General features: G+C 41.0%; 1 protein-coding gene across 2 annotated transcripts; it reads right to left on the reverse strand.

Annotated features, from left to right (window-relative positions):
• Positions 1-10,155: 10,155 nt before the first annotated feature.
• LOC121653673 lies at positions 10,156-21,154 on the reverse strand. Of its 2 annotated transcripts, XM_042007319.1 has the most exons (14): positions 21,082-21,154; positions 20,874-20,977; positions 20,744-20,786; positions 20,309-20,632; positions 20,089-20,156; positions 19,850-19,915; positions 19,568-19,714; positions 19,427-19,459; positions 19,198-19,317; positions 19,032-19,070; positions 18,881-18,937; positions 18,688-18,741; positions 16,613-18,258; positions 10,156-16,396 (listed from the first exon to the last, which is right to left on the reverse strand). In XM_042007319.1, exons 1-14 carry the CDS (start codon positions 21,095-21,097, stop codon positions 10,900-10,902), a joined length of 8,214 nt encoding a protein of 2,737 aa, XP_041863253.1. In that variant the 5' UTR covers positions 21,098-21,154; the 3' UTR covers positions 10,156-10,899. The 2 variants fall into 2 exon arrangements, with proteins under 2 accessions (XP_041863253.1, XP_041863244.1); XM_042007310.1 differs by having other exon boundaries at positions 10,156-18,258.
• Positions 21,155-22,054: the final 900 nt, after the last annotated feature.

Below are 22,054 nucleotides of genomic sequence, written 5' to 3' on the forward strand. Positions count from 1 at the left end.
TGTCTGATATTAAACGGATGTTGTTGCTAATGAGCCTTTTCTCCATAAAACCAGATGCTCTTCGTCTGTTTTCTGACTCCAGCCGTGTTTAAGTCTTCCAGCAACAATCAGAGCAAATAACTTTCATCATTGTTCAGTAAACTGACGGCTCTCCAGGTTTCACTCTGGAATTTATCCTTGTTTGGTTTGGGAATTAGTGGGATTATCCCTGTTTTAAGGTGGGGGGGTCACCTTTTCCAGTGGCTTCTTGGAATCCAGCTAGTAAGAAGGAGGAAGTTTATCAGTGAATCTTTATAAAACTCCCAGTCAGGCCGTCATTCCCGGGAGCTTCATTTTCTTCCAGATGTTCCACACATTCCACACGTTCTGGTAAGGAAATCTGTCCATCACAAATATCTCTAAATTCCTCATTTAGGTTTTAACATGAGTAGAAATGTTGTTTAAAAAGTTTCTGAGTCAGAAGTTGTGTGGCTGAAGAGCAGAACTTCTGATAACAGCTGGCCACATGTTTGGAGATTACATCCTGATCACTGGGAACGTTCCCGTTTACCATCACGTTACTTACTGGAGCATATTCAGCGTTCCACTTTTCTAATCCAAGAAAATATTAAGTATTTTCTCTCCCTGCTCCATCCGTCTGCGTCTGGTTGTGATAAAGGCGGCTTTGGTTTTGTCCACATACATGTTGTCTAACTGGCTTTTAATAAACTCAGATGTTCTGTCTCCTGCTCATTAAGCTTCCATTAGTTTTCTTTTCATCATTTACTTTTGCTTCAATAATGTTTGATTCTTTTTCTCTTTTTGCTTTGCCAATAATTTACCTTTTTTAACAGCAGTCATGTGAATTTCATATTTCATTCATTCCCAATAACAACCATGTTTACCAGAGTCACATGTTTGTTTCCAGAATCTACCAATGATGGCGTCAACGTCCCTTTTTACATCCAAATTATTAAGTATTGATCAATTTCCAATATCCTGAAACAATGTTCTGAGTACAACAATCATTAAGAGCAGTTCTACTGAATATTCCCTGATGAGCTGTTAAGATGGAGGCTTCTATCATCACGTCTTTGACCACATCCACAAGATGGTTGGAGATGAGCCAGAAATCTGTTGGTGATTGAAAGGAAAGGCTCCTGTTGCACCAAGTACACCTCCTCTGTTCTTCCTTCCTGTCTCACCACAGACCCACAAGTCCCAGTCACACACATTTATTTTAAGCATGTAGTCTGTATTTGTGGTTTTTAGAAGCCATCGATCCACATCATCATCATCATCATCATCATCAGTACTGAAGTCGCCTCCACACAGAATTTTATCTTGAGAGGATTTTAAATGAAGTTGCTTCGTCTCATCTCAGCAGTTTGGAACAGAGTCTGATTTCTAACTTTATCATTGGAGCATAAATATGAAGCATTAGAAATAGTTTCTGATCTATTTCACACACTAAAATAATGATTCTTCCTGAAGCTTCTTCCTCACTCTGTAGTGTGTGACCTTTAAATGGAGCTTTTAAGATGGCTGCTCCTGCTGATCCATGACTTCCACTGGAGAACCACGTCTCACTGCTCCACTCATTTTTCCACAAAGTCTCATCTGCTGCACGTGCACGGCTTTCTGGAAGAAAATAAAAACCTGCATTTTTACTTCTGCAGAACAAAAATCCAGCTTTCCTCCGTAATAAATCTCTTCAGCCTCTGACATTAACAGAACAAGCAGAAAAAGACAGAAAGAAAACGATCTTACAATTAACTGTAAAAGCTGAAATAAAACCTTTTCTAAAGGCATCAGGAATCTACCATAATTACACTGAATTTCTGCTATAAAACATTTATTCTCATTTTAAAATGAGGTATGTAGCGTCCCAGTGGAATAAACACTCTTAACTGATGGTCTGTAGAGGTTTTTATTCCATGTAAACATTCTTGAACCAAACCTAAACCAACGTATGAGCTGAGGTTTTCTGCCTCTCCCTGCACTTGTACTGTTTTTATATAAATACTTTTTGTATTATGTCTTTTAACATGTGCCAAATAAATAAATAAAAATAAATAGTAGTAATAATATAGATAAAAAAGGATAAACCTGAGCAGTCAGTGCAAATTCTAGTAAATGTTTTGGATAGAACTCACAGTATTTGTTTCCAAACAATACTCTCTGTCCATAGATGCTTCACATGAATGGATCGTGTTGGACATCAGACTTCTATGAAGTCACACATGTTATTTATTTTATTTTCATTTTACTCAAACTACTTATTTACTTATTTATTCATTTATTTGTTCATTCAGTAATTTCCAGCTGGAAGGGGGGTGGGGGGGATTGGGCTTGGCGTGTGTGTATATGTGTGTGCGTGTGAAAGATTTCATTGAGTGTTTTTATTCTTATGTTTATAATAGTGCTGGGCAACGATTAAAATTTTTAATCGCGATTATTCGCATGAGATGCTGTGATTAATCGCAATTAATCGCATCGTTACGCGCAAAATGTCTCTTTCCTTTAAAAGAAGGCCTACAGCTATATTAAGAAAATGCAGTAAATTTGGTTTACTAACACACATCAGGTGTGTTTAACCGGCGACTCTGGACCTTCTACAACGTCTCTAAATACATGGCTAAAATATTTTTTTTAAATCTATCTTTCTTGTCATTAGGTTGAAAACCAGGGACTTTTTTTTTTTCTTTTACAGCATTTTCCACAAATATCTACATCCCTTATAAGAAAGTCTGTCTATCCTTATATATATATATATATATATATATATATATATATATATATATATATATATATATATATATATATATATATATATAAATAAATATAAATAAAAAGGTTTTATGTGTTTCCTTTATTTTAAAACCTTAAAAATTGAAATTAAAAATGTGGTTCTTCAAAAATATTATTATTATTATTAGGGTCCGAGCCATACAAAGTATGGCAAGGCCCTATTGTTCCTGAAATGTTTATTAGGGTCCGAGCCATACAAAGTATGGCAAGGCCCTATTGTTTCTGCTATGTTTATTATTATTCTCCTTCTCCTCCTAAGCATTTCGACGCCAAATTTGACCCCCTAAACACCCATGAAAACTTGTGAAACTTGGCACACACGTCAAGCCCGGCGAAAATCGGATATTCTAAGGTCCGCATACTATTCAGTGCAAAATTGGCTCAACAGCGCCACCTACAGTCACCAAAAATCACCACATGAATGGGGAACAGGAAGTCTACTTCAACGTAGGAAGACGCAACTCGGCACACACGTGTACCACCCCGTGTTGACCAAAACACTCAATGTAACACATGTTGCCATGGCAACGGGGTGCCCGCCATCTTGGCGTGTGCGGCCATTTTTTGGCCATTTTTTCCACTTTACACACATCGTATTTGAACGAACTAGTCTGAGGGGATTCGTGCGATTGACTCCAAACTTGATGGGAAGCTTCCTGACAAGTTGGGGACCAAACGCTCCTCAAATCTTTCTAATAGCAGAAAGCATGTTACCGTGGCAACAGACGGAAAAACGCCTTCTCGCCATGAAACACGGTTTGCTTATATCTCCATAGAAATAGATGGGATCTCCACCAAACTTCACAGTATTCATACGTGTGACACCCCAAGTACAGCAAAGAAGTCAATCAAACACCTGTTACCATGGCAACGGGTCGCCCGCCATCTTGGATTTCACTGCCATTTGAACGAACTAGTCTGAGGGGAATGGTCCAACCGACTCCAAACTCGGTGGGGACCTTCCTGACAAGTTGGGGACCAAACGCTCCTCAAATCTTTCTAATAGCAGAAAGCGTGTTACCGTGGCAACCGATGGAAAAAGACCTCGCCATTAAACACGGTTTGCTCATATCTCCACAGAAATAGATGGGATCTGCAACAAAGTTGACAGTATTCATACGTGTCACACCCCAAGTCCAGCAAAGAAGTCAATCAAACACCTGTTGCCATGGCAACGGGTCGCCCGCCATCTTGGATTTCACTCACATTTTCACAAACTAGTCTGAGGGGATTCGTGCGACTGACTCCAAACTTGGTGGGAAGCTTCCTGACAAGTTGGGGACCAAACGCTCCTCAAATCTTTCTAATAGGAAAAAGCGTGTAACCGTGGCAACCAACAGAAAAATGCCTTCTCGCCATGGAACACGGTTTGCTTATATCTCCATAGGAATACGTGGGATCTGCACCAAACTTGACAGGATTCATACAGGTTGGGTCCTTAACGCATTACACCACCTGTTGTCATGCCGACATCGGGTGGCGGGGTCGCTTGCGGCTTTAATTATTGTTCTCCTTCTCCTTCTAAGCATTTTGAGCCTAAATATCACCCCCTAAACACCCATGAAAAGTTGTGAAATTTGGCACACACATCAAGCCCGGTGAAAAATTTCATATTCTAAAGTCCGCATTGACTTCAATGCAAAATCGGCTCAACAGCGCCACCTAGACTCACCAAAAATCACCACATGAATGGGGTCCCGAACGTCTACTTCGACGTAGGAACACGAAACTCGGCACACACGTGTAACACCCTGAGTCGACCAAAAAACTCAATAGAACATCTGTTGCCATGGCAACAGGGTGCCCGCCATCTTGGCGTGTACGGCCATTTTTTTGCCATTTTTTGCACTTTACACACATCGTATTTGAACGAACTAGTCTGAGGGGATTCGTGCGATTCACTCCAAACTTGGTGGGAAGCTTCCTGACAAGTTGGGGACCAAACGCTCCTCAAATCTTTCTAATAGCAGAAAGCGTGTTACCGTGGCAAGCGACAGAAAAACACCTTCTCGCCATGAAACACGGTTTGCTTATATCTCCATAGAAATAGATGGGATCTCCACCAAACTTGACAGTATTCATACGTGTGACACCCCAAATCCAGCAAAGAAGTCAATCAAACACCTCTTACCATGGCAACGGGTCGCCCGCCATCTTGGATTTCACTGCCATTTGAACGAACTAGTCTGAGGGGAATGGTCCGACCGACTCCAAACTCGGTGGGGACCTTCCTGACAAGTTGGGGACCAAACGCTCCTCAAATCTTTCTAATAGCAGAAAGCGTGTTACCGTGGCAACCGATGGAAAAAGACCTCGCCATTAAACACGGTTTGCTCATATCTCCACAGAAATAGATGGGATCTGCACCAAAGTTCACAGTATTCATACGTGTCACACCCCAAGTCCAGCAAAGAAGTCAATCAAACACCTGTTGCCATGGCAACGGACTGCCCGCCATCTTGGATTTCACTCACATTTTAACAAACTAGTCTGAGGGGATTCGTGCCACTGACTCCAAACTTGGTGGGAAGCTTCCTAATAAGTTGGGGACCAAACGCTCCTCAAATCTTTCTAATAGGAAAAAGCGTGTAACCGTGGCAACCGACGGAAAAATGCCCTCGCCATGAAACACGGTTTGCTTATATCTCCATAGGAATACATGGGATCTGCACCAAACTTGACAGGATTCATACTTGTGACACCCCAAGTCCAGCAAAGAAGTCAATCGAACACCTGTTGCCATGGCAACGGGGTGGCCGCCATCTTGGATTTCACTGCCATTTGAACGAACTAGTCTGGGGGGGATTCGTGCGACTGACTCCAAACTTGGTGGGAACGTTACTGACAAGTTGGGGACCAAACGCTATTCAAATCTTTCTAATAGGAGAAAGCCTGTAACCGTGGCAACCGACGGAAAAAGCCTTCTCGCCAGGAAACATGCTTTGCTTATATCTCCATAACAATACGTGGGATCTGCACCAAACTTGACAGGATTCATACTTGTTGGGTCCCTAACGCATTACACCACCTGTTGTCATGGCAACATAGCATGTTAGCTAGCAGAATTAGCATGCAAGCAAAAAATCCTAACTAGGTATTTCAACGTTTCAGATTCTCAGCTACGTGTTTTACCATGTCACCTACCATGTTACCAGGCTACCTACCATGCTAGGAACAGGTGTATGAGACGGGTGGCGGGGTCCAGGACGCTCGGACCCGATGGATGCCGCTTGCGGCTTTAATTAGGGTCCGAGCCATACAAAGTATGGCAAGGCCCTATTGTTCCTGAAATGTTTATTATTGTTCTCCTTCTCCTTCTAAGCATTTTGAGCCTAAATATCACCCCCTAAACACCCATGAAAAGTTGTGAAATTTGGCACACACATCAAGCCCGGTGAAAAATTTCATATTCTAAAGTCCGCATTGACTTCAATGCAAAATCGGCTCAACAGCGCCACCTAGACTCACCTAAAATCACCACATGAATGGGGTCCCGAACGTCTACTTCGACGTAGGAACACGAAACTCGGCACACACGTGTAACACCCTGAGTCGACCAAAAAACTCAATAGAACATCTGTTGCCATGGCAACAGGGTGCCCGCCATCTTGGCGTGTACGGCCATTTTTTTGCCAGTTTTTGCACTTTACACACATCGTATTTGAACGAACTAGTCTGAGGGGATTCGTGCGATTCACTCCAAACTTGGTGGGAAGCTTCCTGACAAGTTGGGGACCAAACGCTCCTCAAATCTTTCTAATAGCAGAAAGCGTGTTACCGTGGCAACCGACGGAAAAACGCCTTCTCGCCATGAAACACGGTTTGCTCATATCTCCATAGAAATACGTGGGATCTGCACCAAACTTGATAGGATTCATACTTGTGACACCCCAAGTCCAGCAAAGAAGTCAATCGAACACCTGTTGCCATGGCAACTGGGTGACCGCCATCTTGGTTTTCTCTGCCATTTGAGCGAACTAGTCTGAGGGGATTCGTGCGACTGACTCCAAACTTGGTGGGAAGCTTCCTGACAAGTTGGGGACCAAACGCTCCTCAAATCTTTCTAATAGCAGAAAGCGTGTTACCGTGGCAACCGATGGAAAATGACCTCGCCATGAAACACGGTTTGCTCATATCTCCATAGAAATGCGTGCGATCTGCACCAAACTTGACAGTATTCATACGTGTGACACCCCAAGTCCAGCAAAGAACTCAATCGAACACCTGTTGCCATGGCAACTGGGTGACCCCCATCTTGGTTTTCTCTGCCATTTGAACGAACTAGTCTGAGGGAATTCGTGCGACTGACTCCAAACTTGGTGGGAAGCTTCCTGACAAGTTGGGGACCAGACGCTCCTCAAATCTTTCTAATAGGAAAAAGCCTGTAACCGTGGCAACCGACGGAAAAAGCCTCCTCGCCATTAAACACGGTTTGCTCATATCTCCATAGGAATACATGGGAACTGCACCAAAATTGACAGGATTCATACAGGTTGGGTTCTTCACGCATTACACCACCTGTTGTCATGGCGACATCGGGTGGCGGGGTCCAGGCAGCTCGGACCCGATGGATGCCGCTTGCGGCTTTAATTAGGGTCCGAGCCATACAAAGTATGGCAAGGCCCTATTGTTTCTGCTATGTTTATTATTATTCTCCTTCTCCTCCTAAGCATTTCGACGCCAAATTTGACCCCCTAAACACCCATGAAAAGTTGTGAAACTTGGCACACACGTCAAGCCCGGCGAATATCGGATATTCTAAGGTCCGCATACTATTCAGTGCAAAATTGGCTCAACGGCGCCACCTACAGTCACCAAAAATCACCACATGAATGGGGAACAGGAAGTCTACTTCAACGTAGGAAGACGAAACTCGGCACACACGTGTACCACCCCGTGTTGACCAAAAAACTCAATGTAACACATGTTGCCATGGCAACGGGGTGCCCGCCATCTTGGCGTGTGCGGCCATTTTTTGGCCATTTTTTCCACTTTACACACATCGTATTTGAACGAACTAGTCTGAGGGGATTCGTGCGATTGACTCCAAACTTGATGGGAAGCTTCCTGACAAGTTGGGGACCAAACGCTCCTCAAATCTTTCTAATAGCAGAAAGCATGTTACCGTGGCAACAGACGGAAAAACGCCTTCTCGCCATGAAACACGGTTTGCTTATATCTCCATAGAAATAGATGGGATCTCCACCAAACTTCACAGTATTCATACGTGTGACACCCCAAGTACAGCAAAGAAGTCAATCAAACACCTGTTACCATGGCAACGGGTCGCCCGCCATCTTGGATTTCACTGCCATTTGAACGAACTAGTCTGAGGGGAATGGTCCAACCGACTCCAAACTCGGTGGGGACCTTCCTGACAAGTTGGGGACCAAACGCTCCTCAAATCTTTCTAATAGCAGAAAGCGTGTTACCGTGGCAACCGATGGAAAAAGACCTCGCCATTAAACACGGTTTGCTCATATCTCCACAGAAATAGATGGGATCTGCAACAAAGTTGACAGTATTCATACGTGTCACACCCCAAGTCCAGCAAAGAAGTCAATCAAACACCTGTTGCCATGGCAACGGGTCGCCCGCCATCTTGGATTTCACTCACATTTTCACAAACTAGTCTGAGGGGATTCGTGCGACTGACTCCAAACTTGGTGGGAAGCTTCCTGACAAGTTGGGGACCAAACGCTCCTCAAATCTTTCTAATAGGAAAAAGCGTGTAACCGTGGCAACCGACAGAAAAAGCCTTCTCGCCATGAAACGCGTTTTGCTTATATCTCCATAGGAATACAGAGGAACTGCACCAAACTTGACAGTATTCATACGTGTAACACCCCAAGTCCAGCAAAGAAGTCCATCAAACACCTGTTGCCATGGCAACGGGGTGCCCACCATCTTGGATTTCACTGCCATTTGAACGAACTAGTCTGAGGGGATTTGTGCCACTGACTCCAAACTTGGTGGGAAGCTTCCTGACAAGTTGGGGACCAAACACTCCTCAAATCTTTCTAATAGCAGAAAGCCTGTAACCGTGGCAACCCACGGAAAATGACCTTCTCACCATGAAACACGGTTTGCTCACATCTCCATAGAAATACATGGGATCTGCACCAAAATTCACAGTATTCATACGTGTGACACCCCAAGTGCAGCAAAGAAGTCAATCAAACACCTGTTGCCATGGGAACGGGGTGCCCGCCATCTTGGATTTCACTGCCATCTTTTGTACTTTATACACATCGTATTTGAACGAACTAGTCTGAGGGGATTCGTGCAATTGACTCCAAACTTGGTGGGAAGCTTCCTGACAAGTTGGGGACCAAATGCTATTCAAATCTATAGGATTATAGGAGAAAGCCTGTAACCGTGGCAACCACTTTAAAAAGCCTTCTCACCATGAAACATGGTTTGCTCATATCTCCATAGGAATACATGGGAACTGTGCCAAAGTTGACAGGATTCATACTTGTTGGGTCCTTAATGCATTAGAAGAGCTGTTGCAATGGCAACCTAGCATGTCAGCTAGCATATTAGCATGCTAGCAACTAGATACATCAAAATTTCCCTTTCTCAGCTAACCCTTTACCTTTACTAACAAGTTAACATGCTAGCAACAAAAGCTAACTGGGTATATAAAAATATGTTTCAGCTAGCCAGTCTACCATCAGGCCTAGCATGTTAGCTAGCTTGCTAGCATATTAGCATGCTAGCAACAAATGCTAAGTAGGTATATCAAAATTTCTCTCTCTGCTAGCCATTTCACTAAATCGCCTAGCATGTTAGGTAGCATGCTAGCATATTAGCAGAAAAATAGTACATTCTTAGCTAGCCATTTTACCATTTTACATAGCATGTTAGCACACTATCTAGGCTGCTAGCAATACGTGCTACGTAGGCACTATTGCATGCCAGATAGATGAAGGTATTTTAGCATATCACACAAACACCCCATAAAACATGCTGTATAGATTCAAAGTCATTTATTCATATTGCAACAAATTAGAACACAAGTTTGTAAAACACTGTTTCCATCTGGTTGAACAACTTGCTGCCAACTGCGACATCAGTCTCCTAAGGAAATGACAAAAAGGTATCAGTGTGCATATGTGTATATACATACATGCACACGCACACAATCACATTCCACAATGTATTCTTCTGAACATCAATTCTCTTTTAAATCTAGTAAAACATCATTAAAACAGGTTTGGAACATTATAACACAAGCAATACTATTGCTGCAGGCTGGTCAATGCCTAACAGATACACAGCTACTATGCCCCTTTAATAACAGTAAACACACACTGCCACTATTGAATAATAATTTATGAAGCCTCAGGTTACAGCTTTTTCCATGCTCTTCTTAGGCTCAATCACAATCAGCACTTTGGTCCAACAGAGCTCAGCTTAACTGTTCATCATTGGCTTCTGTCAAGTGAAAAAAACTGCTAAAATCTAAAAACTGCAAAATAAATAGAACAGACCCACACTATAATACATATAAACCAGCCAGATAGAAACAAAAAACCTGAGATTAATTTTTTTCAATAACAAAGACTTTCTGAAGAGTGAAAGAGTGTGTGTGAATAAACTAACTGTGTGTAGGATAGTGAGTAGTTACATTTACTTATACGTACCTTAGCCGGCGTCACTTCATTATCCCTGTAATTAACTTTAAACACAGCAGTTACATACAACTAAAATTATATCATTAAATAAAACCCACACAACAAGAGGCACAATCCTAAAACAACATATAACTAATTATCCACACTGAGGGCATGAGCTACAAAACCTGTATTACCTACTTTGCCATTTGGTCACTAGATTTAACAACTTTTCAAGCCTCTTTAACTATTTCTTCTTAATACAACAACCAACAACAAATCTACTCACTATTCCGACATTTTCAGTACATTCTCTGGACAGGAAGCACACGTTGTAGAGGTGTAAAGGATATCAACAGGGGACAAAATTTACTGACTACATACTAATTATTCAAAACAGGGAACTCAGATGAAGAACAGCACATTTAATACATTTTGATTAAATTTATTTAAAAAAATGTAAAATTAAGTTTTAAGCATTTGGGCTGTCTTACTTAAAAGAACATATAATGCCCTCATGATCACTAAAATATGTAGGCACCACTAGCGCTTCTACTCTATAATTACTATTTTTGACGTAAACATGATCAATTAAGGTGCCTTTCTCTGTAGTGGCTGTCGACACATGTTGCTCATATCCTCTGTCTGTCATTTTCTGACAAATTGTTGAGGACTTCAAAATGTCCTCATTGAAATCACCCAAAACAACAATGGTTCCACTTTGTGACTCTAACACATTTAACAATTCCTCAAAATGCCTGAAAAAGAGAGACACAGGATAGGATGGTGGCCTGTAAATGGCTGCTATTAAAATGTTGTATGTGACACATTTTACAGCTAAACACTCAATGTTTAAACCTGCAACTGTGACACTTTCAAATTCTGCATTACTGTCACAGTACATGCCAACGCCACCATGTTGTTGGCCTTTAAGGGAAATTAACACTGGATTATCGCTATGATAGGCTAAACTACGTGGGGCATTACTAAACCTATAACCAGTGATTTCTACAGAATCTAAGCTAACATCAGCAGGTATCCATGTCTCTGTCACAGCAATACAGTTAGGCTGCAAATGCTGTGCACAGTGGGCCAAATCTGAGACATGGCGATTTAAACTTTGAACATTCATTAGAAATACTCTAAAACCCTCTTTTACTACTGTGTGGCTTTCAGTTATAAATGGTGGCATATTAGCAATCGCCTGTTCAATGTTGGCATTACAATAAACAGCCTTCTCTTTAAAGTCCTGAATAATTAAACCAGACAGGCTTCTAACTCTACTTAATGCCACATATGCCTGTCCTGGTGCAAAGACCTTAGCTAAAGAGACAACAGCACTATCTACTGTAAGGCCCTGTACTTTGTGTACAGTACAGGCCCAAGCTAACTTTAAAGGAAACTGTCGTCTCATGCCTTTTTTATTGGCTCTCTCTTCCTGAGGTTCAATTGGTACTGAACCCTTTAACTCTGCTGATGGATAAATGGTTTGTTTCCTCGTCTTTATGCCTACCTTATCATCATCAAATTTTACATATACTTTGAGAGGAAACGTATTTTTTTCAGGCTCTTCTATGTATATCACTGTGCCACATACACCATTTACTAAACCGTCATTTACATCGATGTTTTGAGACAACATCACTCGAGCATTTTTACCCAATAACAGCTCTCTTTGTAAAGCTGTTTTCTTGGCCCTAATATGATGATCTGGCTTTAACTCTAATTTACCAGTTTTTTTATTATAACCAAAGTCCTGTGCAGTTATAACTATGTGGTCAGGACATGTGCTCATTAACTGTTCCTCATTATATTCATCAACCTGGGAATTTGTAGCAAAGATGTGTAAGGCTGTGCTCTCTTCACCTGTTTCACACTGTTTTAAGACGTTTATATCGTCAGCTAACATTGGCGTACCTTTTCTATGCGTTCGCATTCTATTTAATATTCGCGCAAACTCTTCATCTTTTTGCCTAACGATTGTTTTTAACTCAACAAGCTCAAATAAACTAGACCACAAGTTCATTTGTACGTCTTGTACATACAACGCTTTCCCCTTTACTGGGGGCAACTGATAAAAATCTCCGACCGCGATTATGCTAACATTACCGAAAGGGTTATAGTCACCAGTTTGTTTGATTTGTCTTAACCTGCCATGGACATAAGCCAATAGATTATGATTGACCATGGAGATTTCATCAATTATGACTATCTGCAAATCACTATATTTAACACGCAAAGAATTGAGCTTTTCCTCACTCAGAGGTGTGTAAGGTAGGCTCACGTCTTTGCCAATGCCAAATGTACTGTGGATAGTCGCTGCCTTTAAATTATAAGCAGCTATTCCGGTCGGAGCCGTTAATAAAACACAAATGTTATCTGGATTCTGACAACTTGGTGACAATAACCTTGTGGCCTCGTATTGAATCGCTTTAACTAGGTAGCTCTTTCCAACTCCAGCTCCTCCAGATATAAACACATGGAGGGGTTCTGGGTTTCTACCATTGACTTTATCCAAACACCAGTTACGGATCTTATAGAAGACTGACAGCTGCTTCTCATTTAGAGATCTAATTAATTCTAAGCCCTCACGCCTACTAATTACATTATTATTCTTTTCTAATTGACACACCTGATCATTCCTAACAGCCAAATCTGGAATGTTGTCTACGGGTTGCCGACCTATTTCTTCTGCATCTTCCGCAGGTGTCTGTTCTTTTTCTCTAATTTCTTCTTGACACTCTAAACGCTCTAATTCTTTTTCGGGGCACAGATTTCCCCAGGCAACTTCAGGGCCACCCTCATTTTCAAGTTTCTTTTGCAACTCTTCTAATTCTTCTGAATCTTCTACCTCAAATTTGTTCCTATTCGTATCGACGACAGATTTAACCGTGTGTTCTGATCCATCACTAAAGATCACGGAACCATTTTCATAAAATTGTTCAAATGTTTCGCAATCAGCAGCTTTTAAGTCATCTTCTACGCGGTATGGCAAAAACAACTGTAACTGGCTTTTAAAATATAATTCGGGGTTTTTTGTTTTTGAAAAGCGCGCATAACGAACTACAGCGGGTTTTGTTCGTGTTCTTTTAAGAATTAATCCTAATCCCCTTTGCAATTGAATCGCATTCTTTGATTTTTCATTTCGGTTTAAAAGACGATATTCTGACACAAACGTTGCTATGCACATGTCATTAAAAGTGCTATTATTAGGCCTACTTCTATAACGGTCTACTATACTAACCATCCACACATCATCTCCTGTTAGCCCACATTCTTGGATAACACTAATTGGTTTACTCATTTTAACTATTTTGTCCCCTGTTGGTATAAACTCTACTTTACGCGAATTCTCCTTCAAATGCATTCCCGTTAATCTATAAACTGCTTCTTGAGCAGACACGTCGCGACTGTTTAGATAAACGCTGCCAATTTGTTTCAGTGCCTCTTTTGCACTGACGTTGTCATCTTTTGTTGCTTCTTTATGAGCTTTACTAAGCAACAATCCTACCTCTTTTTCTGATTTGCTAATGTATGAAATAATATAAACTATAACGGCGTACGCGTCTGTCACAAATTGAATATCTAAATTTGCATTCCAGCATTTCAATAGAGACTTGTTATATGGATTAATCCATGCTTCGTTAATGTCTCTTTTATATACAATTTGGGTTTTATTCATATTTAGACGTTTGTAACATATTTCAAATATTTGCTGATTGATATTTAAACTATGAAACAACTCATCTAAACTATTAAACGTCTTGTTCTCATCTTTTAACGCCTTTTTCACTGACTCCAGAGTGCGTACTGCCAAATCCTTATCAACCTTTAGCAGATTGTAGTAGTACTGATTTCCACATGTGCACTGTTTTCCTTCGTATTTTTCATCGAACCTATTCTTACATTTATCACAATCTGGTTTCAAATGAACATTAACAAGAAATGTCCTAGCTGACACTGGTCTGGGAAAATTAAAGCGACACTCAGTGCCACCTTTCTTACAACTTTTTGAATGCCTCTTTGAATGTTGCTGCACAGATGTGACCATCTCCAATAAGGTCTCATCCTGTGCTGGTAGCTCACATGTTACATACTTATCAATAAAAGCTACCACTTCTTCGTCTTTGTTAGTATTAATTTTAGGCGCATTTTCAATCCAGAAAAGACAGTGCACATGAGGACTCCCGCGACACTGAAACTCCACCCGATAAAAGTAATCAATAATTTTTCCTATGGGATTTGAAGAAGACATAAGGACCTCCTTCAGAAAACAGTGCCAGCGGAAATCAAACATTCTGGCGGCAGTGACAGGATTACGACGCAACAGATCGCATCTATCAGTCCACTCTAACTCTTCGAATGTCTGTGTTCGACCTTCCTGTTTTAAAATTGTTTTAAGAAGGTTTTGCCATCTCAGATCCGCGGAAGAGAATGAACAAAACCATGTGGGAATCCCAAGTTGCCGAACACAAGCCATCAGGTCTTTCTGTACTCCCTGCCAAAATGCTGGAGTCCCTCTAATCGGCTTAAGAAATCTGAAACCGTCATCTACATCCAACAACTGCTTCAAGGACTCCTCCTTTTCTACGCTCACCTCACCTCCTTTACCTTTTCTTAATGCTATACTTACTTTGGAAACAACCTGCTCTACCTCAGACATGTACTGAGCAAAGAAAATATACTCTACATTCTGAGCAAACCTTCTATCCGCATGTAAAATTCGGTTATTAAAATAACGGCACAACGACAAATTATAGACACGGCTTTCATGGTACATATTACGACCTCGAGGAAACAACACTGGGAAACACCTTGCTTCATTTTCTCGATCTGTCAACAACTTAACTGGATTATTACCCTCAGCTGGTGCAACATTAACTATACTATCAAAATACTGATCTAGAACTTCCTGACCAATATCTACAGGCATTAGACACGTATCTGAAAACATGCAATGTTGCTGTCGATCATGCAGCAACTCATCATCCTCAACATCATCCCCAGTACTCTCAACTACTTCTGCATTGTCCTTCTCTTCATCCTCAGGTTGCTCTAAGACACACAACTCATTAACCCATTCCTCATTAAAATCTATGTCTTTATAAAACTTATTTGATTGCTTTAAAAACCGTAAAGCTTGCCTAATATGCATTGTATCCACAAACTCATACTGATAATGGCCTTTATAAGTTAACTTACGTTTTAATTTTACTGCCAATAAAGACCCCTCCATATTTGATCGGGGCAACATTTTAGATGTTTGAACTACATTCGATGGAACGCAGGTTACTGGTCCATGAACTCCATTTTGGCCACCTTTAGGTAATGCAAGCATTTTCATAAACGGAATATTTAAAGCAATCAAATGTTGTTCTAACCTATTCAAACAAGCCAATTCTGGGGGAACTGGATCTACTACCAAATGATTTGTTACACTTTCAGCAGGCATTTGCTCATGTGAAATTTTATGATGACAAGTGTAACAAATCCAAAGATGCCCTCTACTTGAAGCCATAATCTGACACGGCTGAACACAATCCTCCCTACATTTATGTAAATACTCAGTTCTAATACACCTATCTGCCAAAGAAGCTATGGCCGCAGTCTTGTTATAAGCATCCTTTCTACAGCTCAACACCTGATGTGGAAACAACAGCCTGAAACACACACAACAGATATACTCAGGACCATGTTCAACTTTGTTTAAAAACCTCTCAGTGAAAAACTCAATATTCTGTGTTTTGTCTTTATCTTTAATTTCTTGCCTCTTTGATTTTACAACTCTTTTAACTATTTCTCTGTGACGCGAATCTTTTGCATATCTTATTTTGCTTCGGTCTTTCTGATTTTCACGGTGACGCGCATCTTTTGCATATCTTATTTTGCTTCGGTCTTTCTGATTTTCACGGTGACGCGCATCTTTTGCATATCTTATTTTGCTTCGGTCTTTCTGATTTTCACGATGACGCGCATCTTTTGCATATCTTATTTTTTTTCGGTCTTTCACATTTTCACAGTGACGCGCATCTAGTACATATCTTACTTTTCTTCGGTCTTTCATATTTTCACGGTGACGCGCATCTAGGGCATATCTTATTTTTTTTCGGTCTTTCACATTTTCACGGTGACGCGCATCTAGGGCATATCTTATTTTTTTTCGGTCTTTCACATTTTCACGGTGACGCGCATCTAGTGCATACTTTATTTTATTCATATTCCTAATTTGGGTTCTTCTCATTACTTTATTATATTTAGAAATATATACACCGCGCTCTATGTCCTTTTTGCAAACTGACGTGTCACTTTCAGATGAAGCATCTCTAATTAAATCTTTGCCTGACAATCTAGTACGACACGCTTCTGAAAGATTTACTTTACAGTATCCATAACAAGTTTCTAGTTTGGGTTCTTTAACGCAAACTACAGTTTCATAATGATTACCAAGGCAGTTTTCTAAATAAATTGATTTTTCTGACACACAACTGCTGCTGCATCCATACTTTAGCCAACGACCACCAATAAATGTAAAGACATTAATACCCAACAAATCTGCTGTGGCTTGTATTTCTAATTCTGTCGCCCAGCTGCTAACATAACGCATTTTTGATTTGTCTACGTAATCTGCCACAGAGGAATAACCTTCTCTCAAACTACTTTTATATTTCAAATCATTTTTCATTAAATATTTAACAACCGCTCTCCTAATTTTAATGTGATGCTTTTGTGTGCCACTCACTGCCTGAGAAACGGCCCTAAAATAGCAGCTACCATCAGCAACTATGTCTCTATTTTGGCACGGAACGCCTAATTCGCCGACACGACTAGACGCAGCGCTATTTACACTTTCACACTCTATATTTAATTTGGTACACAATCTTTGACAAGTATTTTCACAGAGAGGGTTAAACATAAGCTTTTCATGTCCTTCACTGACCACTTCCACATCTGAACTAACCTGCCGACTTACCAAAACCTGTTCCTCAACAGCAAACTCTTCATCTGAAACAACCATCGAAACATTAATACGGCCTTTCTTTGGCGTATGTTTAGATGGGCTGGAAAGGCCAACTTCATCACAATCTGCTGACAGCTGACGTTTTACACGTTGCTTATTGCCATCATCAGATTCACACTCCCTACTCACATCAACACCATTTATTTCAAAAGGCTTGCTTTCACCACCAAACATCGCTGCCAAACAACTAAAGTGATCAAACACTTCCCTAATGGAACCAAAGTACAACACTACACTGGTACCATTAACATCCACCATGCCAGTAGCACTGCGTGAATGAGAATCAACAACAGCAAACCTACCACTAGCAGAAATTACAGCACATGTATTTGAACACAAGGTCAAAAGACATGTCTGGTACTGAGATAACATCCTTTCCAGCCCATGTTCTAGAGTCACAAATGCTCCACACTCAATGAACTCTCCTTCAGTCACAGTGACATCACCACTGACAGTCTCAGGGAACGAAAACTTAAAGTTCTGCCAGTATAAAACGTGCTCTTTCGGCAACTCTGGGATCATCAAAAAGTCTTCTCCTGGAGGAATTAGACCATGGTCCTTCAGATGCGTATAGAGCTGATCTCCTAACCACAGAGCTAAATCTAAATCTTCTGTCTTCCAATTGAACACACTAGACACCATATGTCTGGCCAAACTAACCAACCCTATCGCCATACACTGAACTCCCGGATTCCTAAACCGACTGTGCCCCTGGTGAACTGAACCCCTAACAACATCAACATTACCCATACTCACCTCACTTACCTTCGCAGTAGTTGCCTCATCTTCATCAGTAGAAGACAACACACCCGGGCTCTGTGTTGTCTCAACCTAACCATAAAGGATATCAACATGCAATGGGCTCTAATCACTGTCATGTGTAATAAACTGCTGTCTGTGCACTGACATTTGTTTTCTGTCATGCTGAGTATGTGCAAAATTGATACTTTAAAACAATTTAGCAAAACCCCTAAATCAGGGGTGCCCAACGTCTGTCCTCGAGACCGGTTTTACATGCATCCCTGCACCGACACACCTGACTTAAACTAATGAGTCATTGTGCAGATCCTTATAGGCTGTAGGATTCATTTAATTTGAGTCAGGTGTGTTGGTGCAGGGATGTATGTAAAACCTGCAGGATTGTGGCTCTTGAGGACCGACTTTGGCCACCCCTGCCCTAAATACATCAAAAATGTGTTTTTTCCTTAATTTACAAATAATATATACTTTACAGATATTGTTAATGTAAACGGTACTCACCGTCGTCTCGTCAGTGCGGCCAGAAGGGACCGGATGCCTGGACGTTGCCCCGACCTCAAGACAGAAATTGCAAAGACACATCTTCAGAGATGATACATACATATATATATGATACATGTATACATATATATACACATATACACACACACGCACATAAAAATACACAAATCTTAAGCACAATTACATTTCTTACCTTCTTCGACTCCAGAGCGGCCTTGGAGTCAGAAGAAATCCCTCGGCTGGATGCGGCCTCAAATAGAAAAGAAACAAAAACAAAGTTTATTTCACTTCACAAACACAGGAAAAATAATAAATACAAACATTTATTTCCAAAATCTACTTACCCTTCGAGTCCTCTTGGAGTGGTGTTTCACACGCAGCGTCTGTCCAAAATGATATGGACACAGAACACATTTAGCGTTATAGAAGTCTATCGTTAATCATTTAGACTTTCAGAATAAAACATTTTATGATAACCTCTAAACACATGTTTGTCTGGATGCAATTTACCTTTGGCGGTGAAACACCAGCGAAGTCAGCAGGAGATGTCAGATTTGATGGAGAAACCTTCTCCATCTCCTCCAACATCTCACTGCTGAACAGCACAGGATTCAGGGGGATGCCAGCCGGCTAGAAATACAGAAACAGATATACACAAACGTTGACTTTTCCTGCTTTAACCATTTAACTTCCAGCAAATATTACACTTCATGTTTTTCTATACAAATATCATACGAACCTCCCGCTGAACTGCACTGCATCCTCCAGAGGACTGAAAGAGAAAGAATATATAGACAAAATAAACAAAGGGGATTTTGGTCTGTGAAAAATCAATCAAATGTGAGTCTGACAGCTGTGACATTTCATGCCATATTATTACCTTGCCGCTCGGACCAACGACAGTCCACTCCTCGGGCCCAGGGCTGCGACGCACCCTCACCTCTCCCTTCACAACCACACGGGGAGTGAAGCGAGAAGGTGGGGATGGACGAGACACCGGCGGGGCTGGCGGCACGGTCTCCAGTTGCTTCAATCAAAAAATAAAGACATAATCATTAACAATATGCCTTTTCCACACTTGGTCAGCAGCCAAAATTACATCAAGTGAACACTTGCATATATTTCATAAGACGATTTAACTGTTTAAAATTAAAAGGACAACCGTGTAAGCAACCGTCCACAGCAGCTGGGCGAAGATCTCCATGCCGACGTCATCACTCAGGTGGACCTACAAGGACGACATTCATGAAATGTATCTTTTTCCACAAAATCTCTCACTAGATACACACAGCTCTATTCAGATAGTCTATCATCTCAAGATCAGAAGGTCCTGGATTCCACCTCAGCCTCTGACATGAACACGAAGGCATCAAACCATGACAAGACAAATGATCTACTTACACCATCGCGACTCCACAGGTTGAGACACTGCCGGGGGAAGTGGTCCGCGATGTGGAAGTACTTCACAGCTTAAACAAAAACACATAGCAGAGCTCTTTATGCTTGTAAAACAACAGAATTTATACATCTATATACCACTACACTGAAGATAAACTACAGCCATATTTCTGATGTAATCTGTGATAAACATGCAACAGCGCAGGCACATATTTTCACGTACCCATGCGGGCTGCCACACGGTGGAACTCCTGGCGGTAGAGCTCTTGCAGGGAGTCCTCAACGGTCAACCTCGGAGGAAAGTCCAGCACACACACCTTCGGCCAGCGACTGCAGACGGTGGCTAGGTACCGCTCGAAGTCTGCAGCCGCACGACCGATGGTGTGCTTGGCGGTCAAGTCATTGCTCGGAGCCAAGACGCACACCAAGTCGGGATCCTGAGGCACCTCAGCATGAAGCACCTCAGTTCTCAACTCGGTGGCGCTTGCCCCCGGCGTTGACATGAACCCCCACGCCAGACGACCCTCAGGCAACCGCACGATGCCATCTAAAAGACAAAGAAAGTTTCTACTGTATTTGTTTGTCTGTGTAACATTTTATAAAATACATTAATACAGTACATTAATACTTTATTGAACATAAAAATATAAGTACATACCTGCAAGGCTTCGAAGATGGGAGTCACCAATAGCAAAAACCACCTGAATGAAAACATGTTGGTATTTTTAGCACCGTGTATTGTTCACTTGGGTTTTCATTACGTTAGTATATTTCAAACACAGCATTACCTTTTTGCCGTGGGACTCCGGCGGAAGAACCAACTTGTGCTGCCGCCCGGTGAGCACCGACACCTCCCACCTCCTCACCTTGTGCCGGTGCCCAGTGCCATGCGCTACAGACATACAGAAAAAAACAGATCAGTACAATCACAGAATATGTGCACACTTGATTGTCAATCACTGAATCACAACCAATTAAAAATGCTTGGATACATACGTGCACAGCGGTCCATGGGAACCTGAGGAGAAACGTCAAGGGTCCGTCTGTCCGCAGCACTCCTCCTCGCTGCCTGCAAAATCCTGAAGTTCTTCTTCCTCGGCATCTCTAGAAAAAAAAACAACCCACACACACACGCACCCTGGCGCGCACACACAAACACACACCCAGCAGAGAGCAACACACCCACTCACACAAACAATCTTACACAAGTACTGGAAAACAGAGACAAAATAAGTTAGACTATATATATATATATATATATATATATATATATGTATATATATAAATGATAGATATTGATAATTATCAAAACATTTAAAAACATATTTTAAGGATTGGTCTGGCCATTTTATGCTATTGCGCAATAGGGTTGTGCATCTTCACAGTCCATCATGTAGCTTAAAACTACAGTTATTACTTCCTGCTAACCAATCACAAACGGAGACCCAGGCATGTTCTATCATCAAGCCATACCCCTCTCAAAACACAACAGACATGTGAATTGCAAAAGATGTCAAAACAAGAACAGTAGGAGTGTTGAACCTATTGTTTCTACGATACATGGAGATGCAAGAATGGATGAAACTGCATTGATGTAGAAACAAAGCATAATAGATTATATTAATGTTATTTATTTCGTTGCTGCTTGCGTTTGTGTGTAACCCAGGTTGCTGCCACAGCTCGCCAGATTGATAAGTGTCCCAAGAATGATTCAAGGCTGAATCCTATGGAAGACCAGTAGGGTGATGCAATATATGCATTTTCATAAGAAGTGATAAATTGTTTAAAAAAAAAAGAGAGAATAGATTAATTCATATAATTTTAAATTTAAAAAGTTAATTTATACAATAAAAAGATCAATTTGAAAAACATTTATAATTATTTCATAAATAATTATATGTTTTTACATATATTCATTTGTATTTTAATTAATTAAAGATACATTTAATAACACATTTATGTGTTTAAT

The sequence above is a fragment of the Melanotaenia boesemani genome, chromosome 2 (genome assembly GCF_017639745.1).
Source record: "Melanotaenia boesemani isolate fMelBoe1 chromosome 2, fMelBoe1.pri, whole genome shotgun sequence".
Classification (NCBI taxonomy): Eukaryota; Metazoa; Chordata; class Actinopteri; order Atheriniformes; family Melanotaeniidae; genus Melanotaenia; species Melanotaenia boesemani.

Coding starts and splice junctions, on each gene's coding strand:
- LOC121653673 (XM_042007310.1), bottom strand. Junction 18,938..19,031: donor ACTCCAAGAGGACTCGAAGG/GTAAGTAGATTT, acceptor TTTCTATTTGAG/GCCGCATCCAGCCGAGGGAT. Junction 18,742..18,880: donor CCGCTCTGGAGTCGAAGAAG/GTAAGAAATGTA, acceptor TTCTGTCTTGAG/GTCGGGGCAACGTCCAGGCA.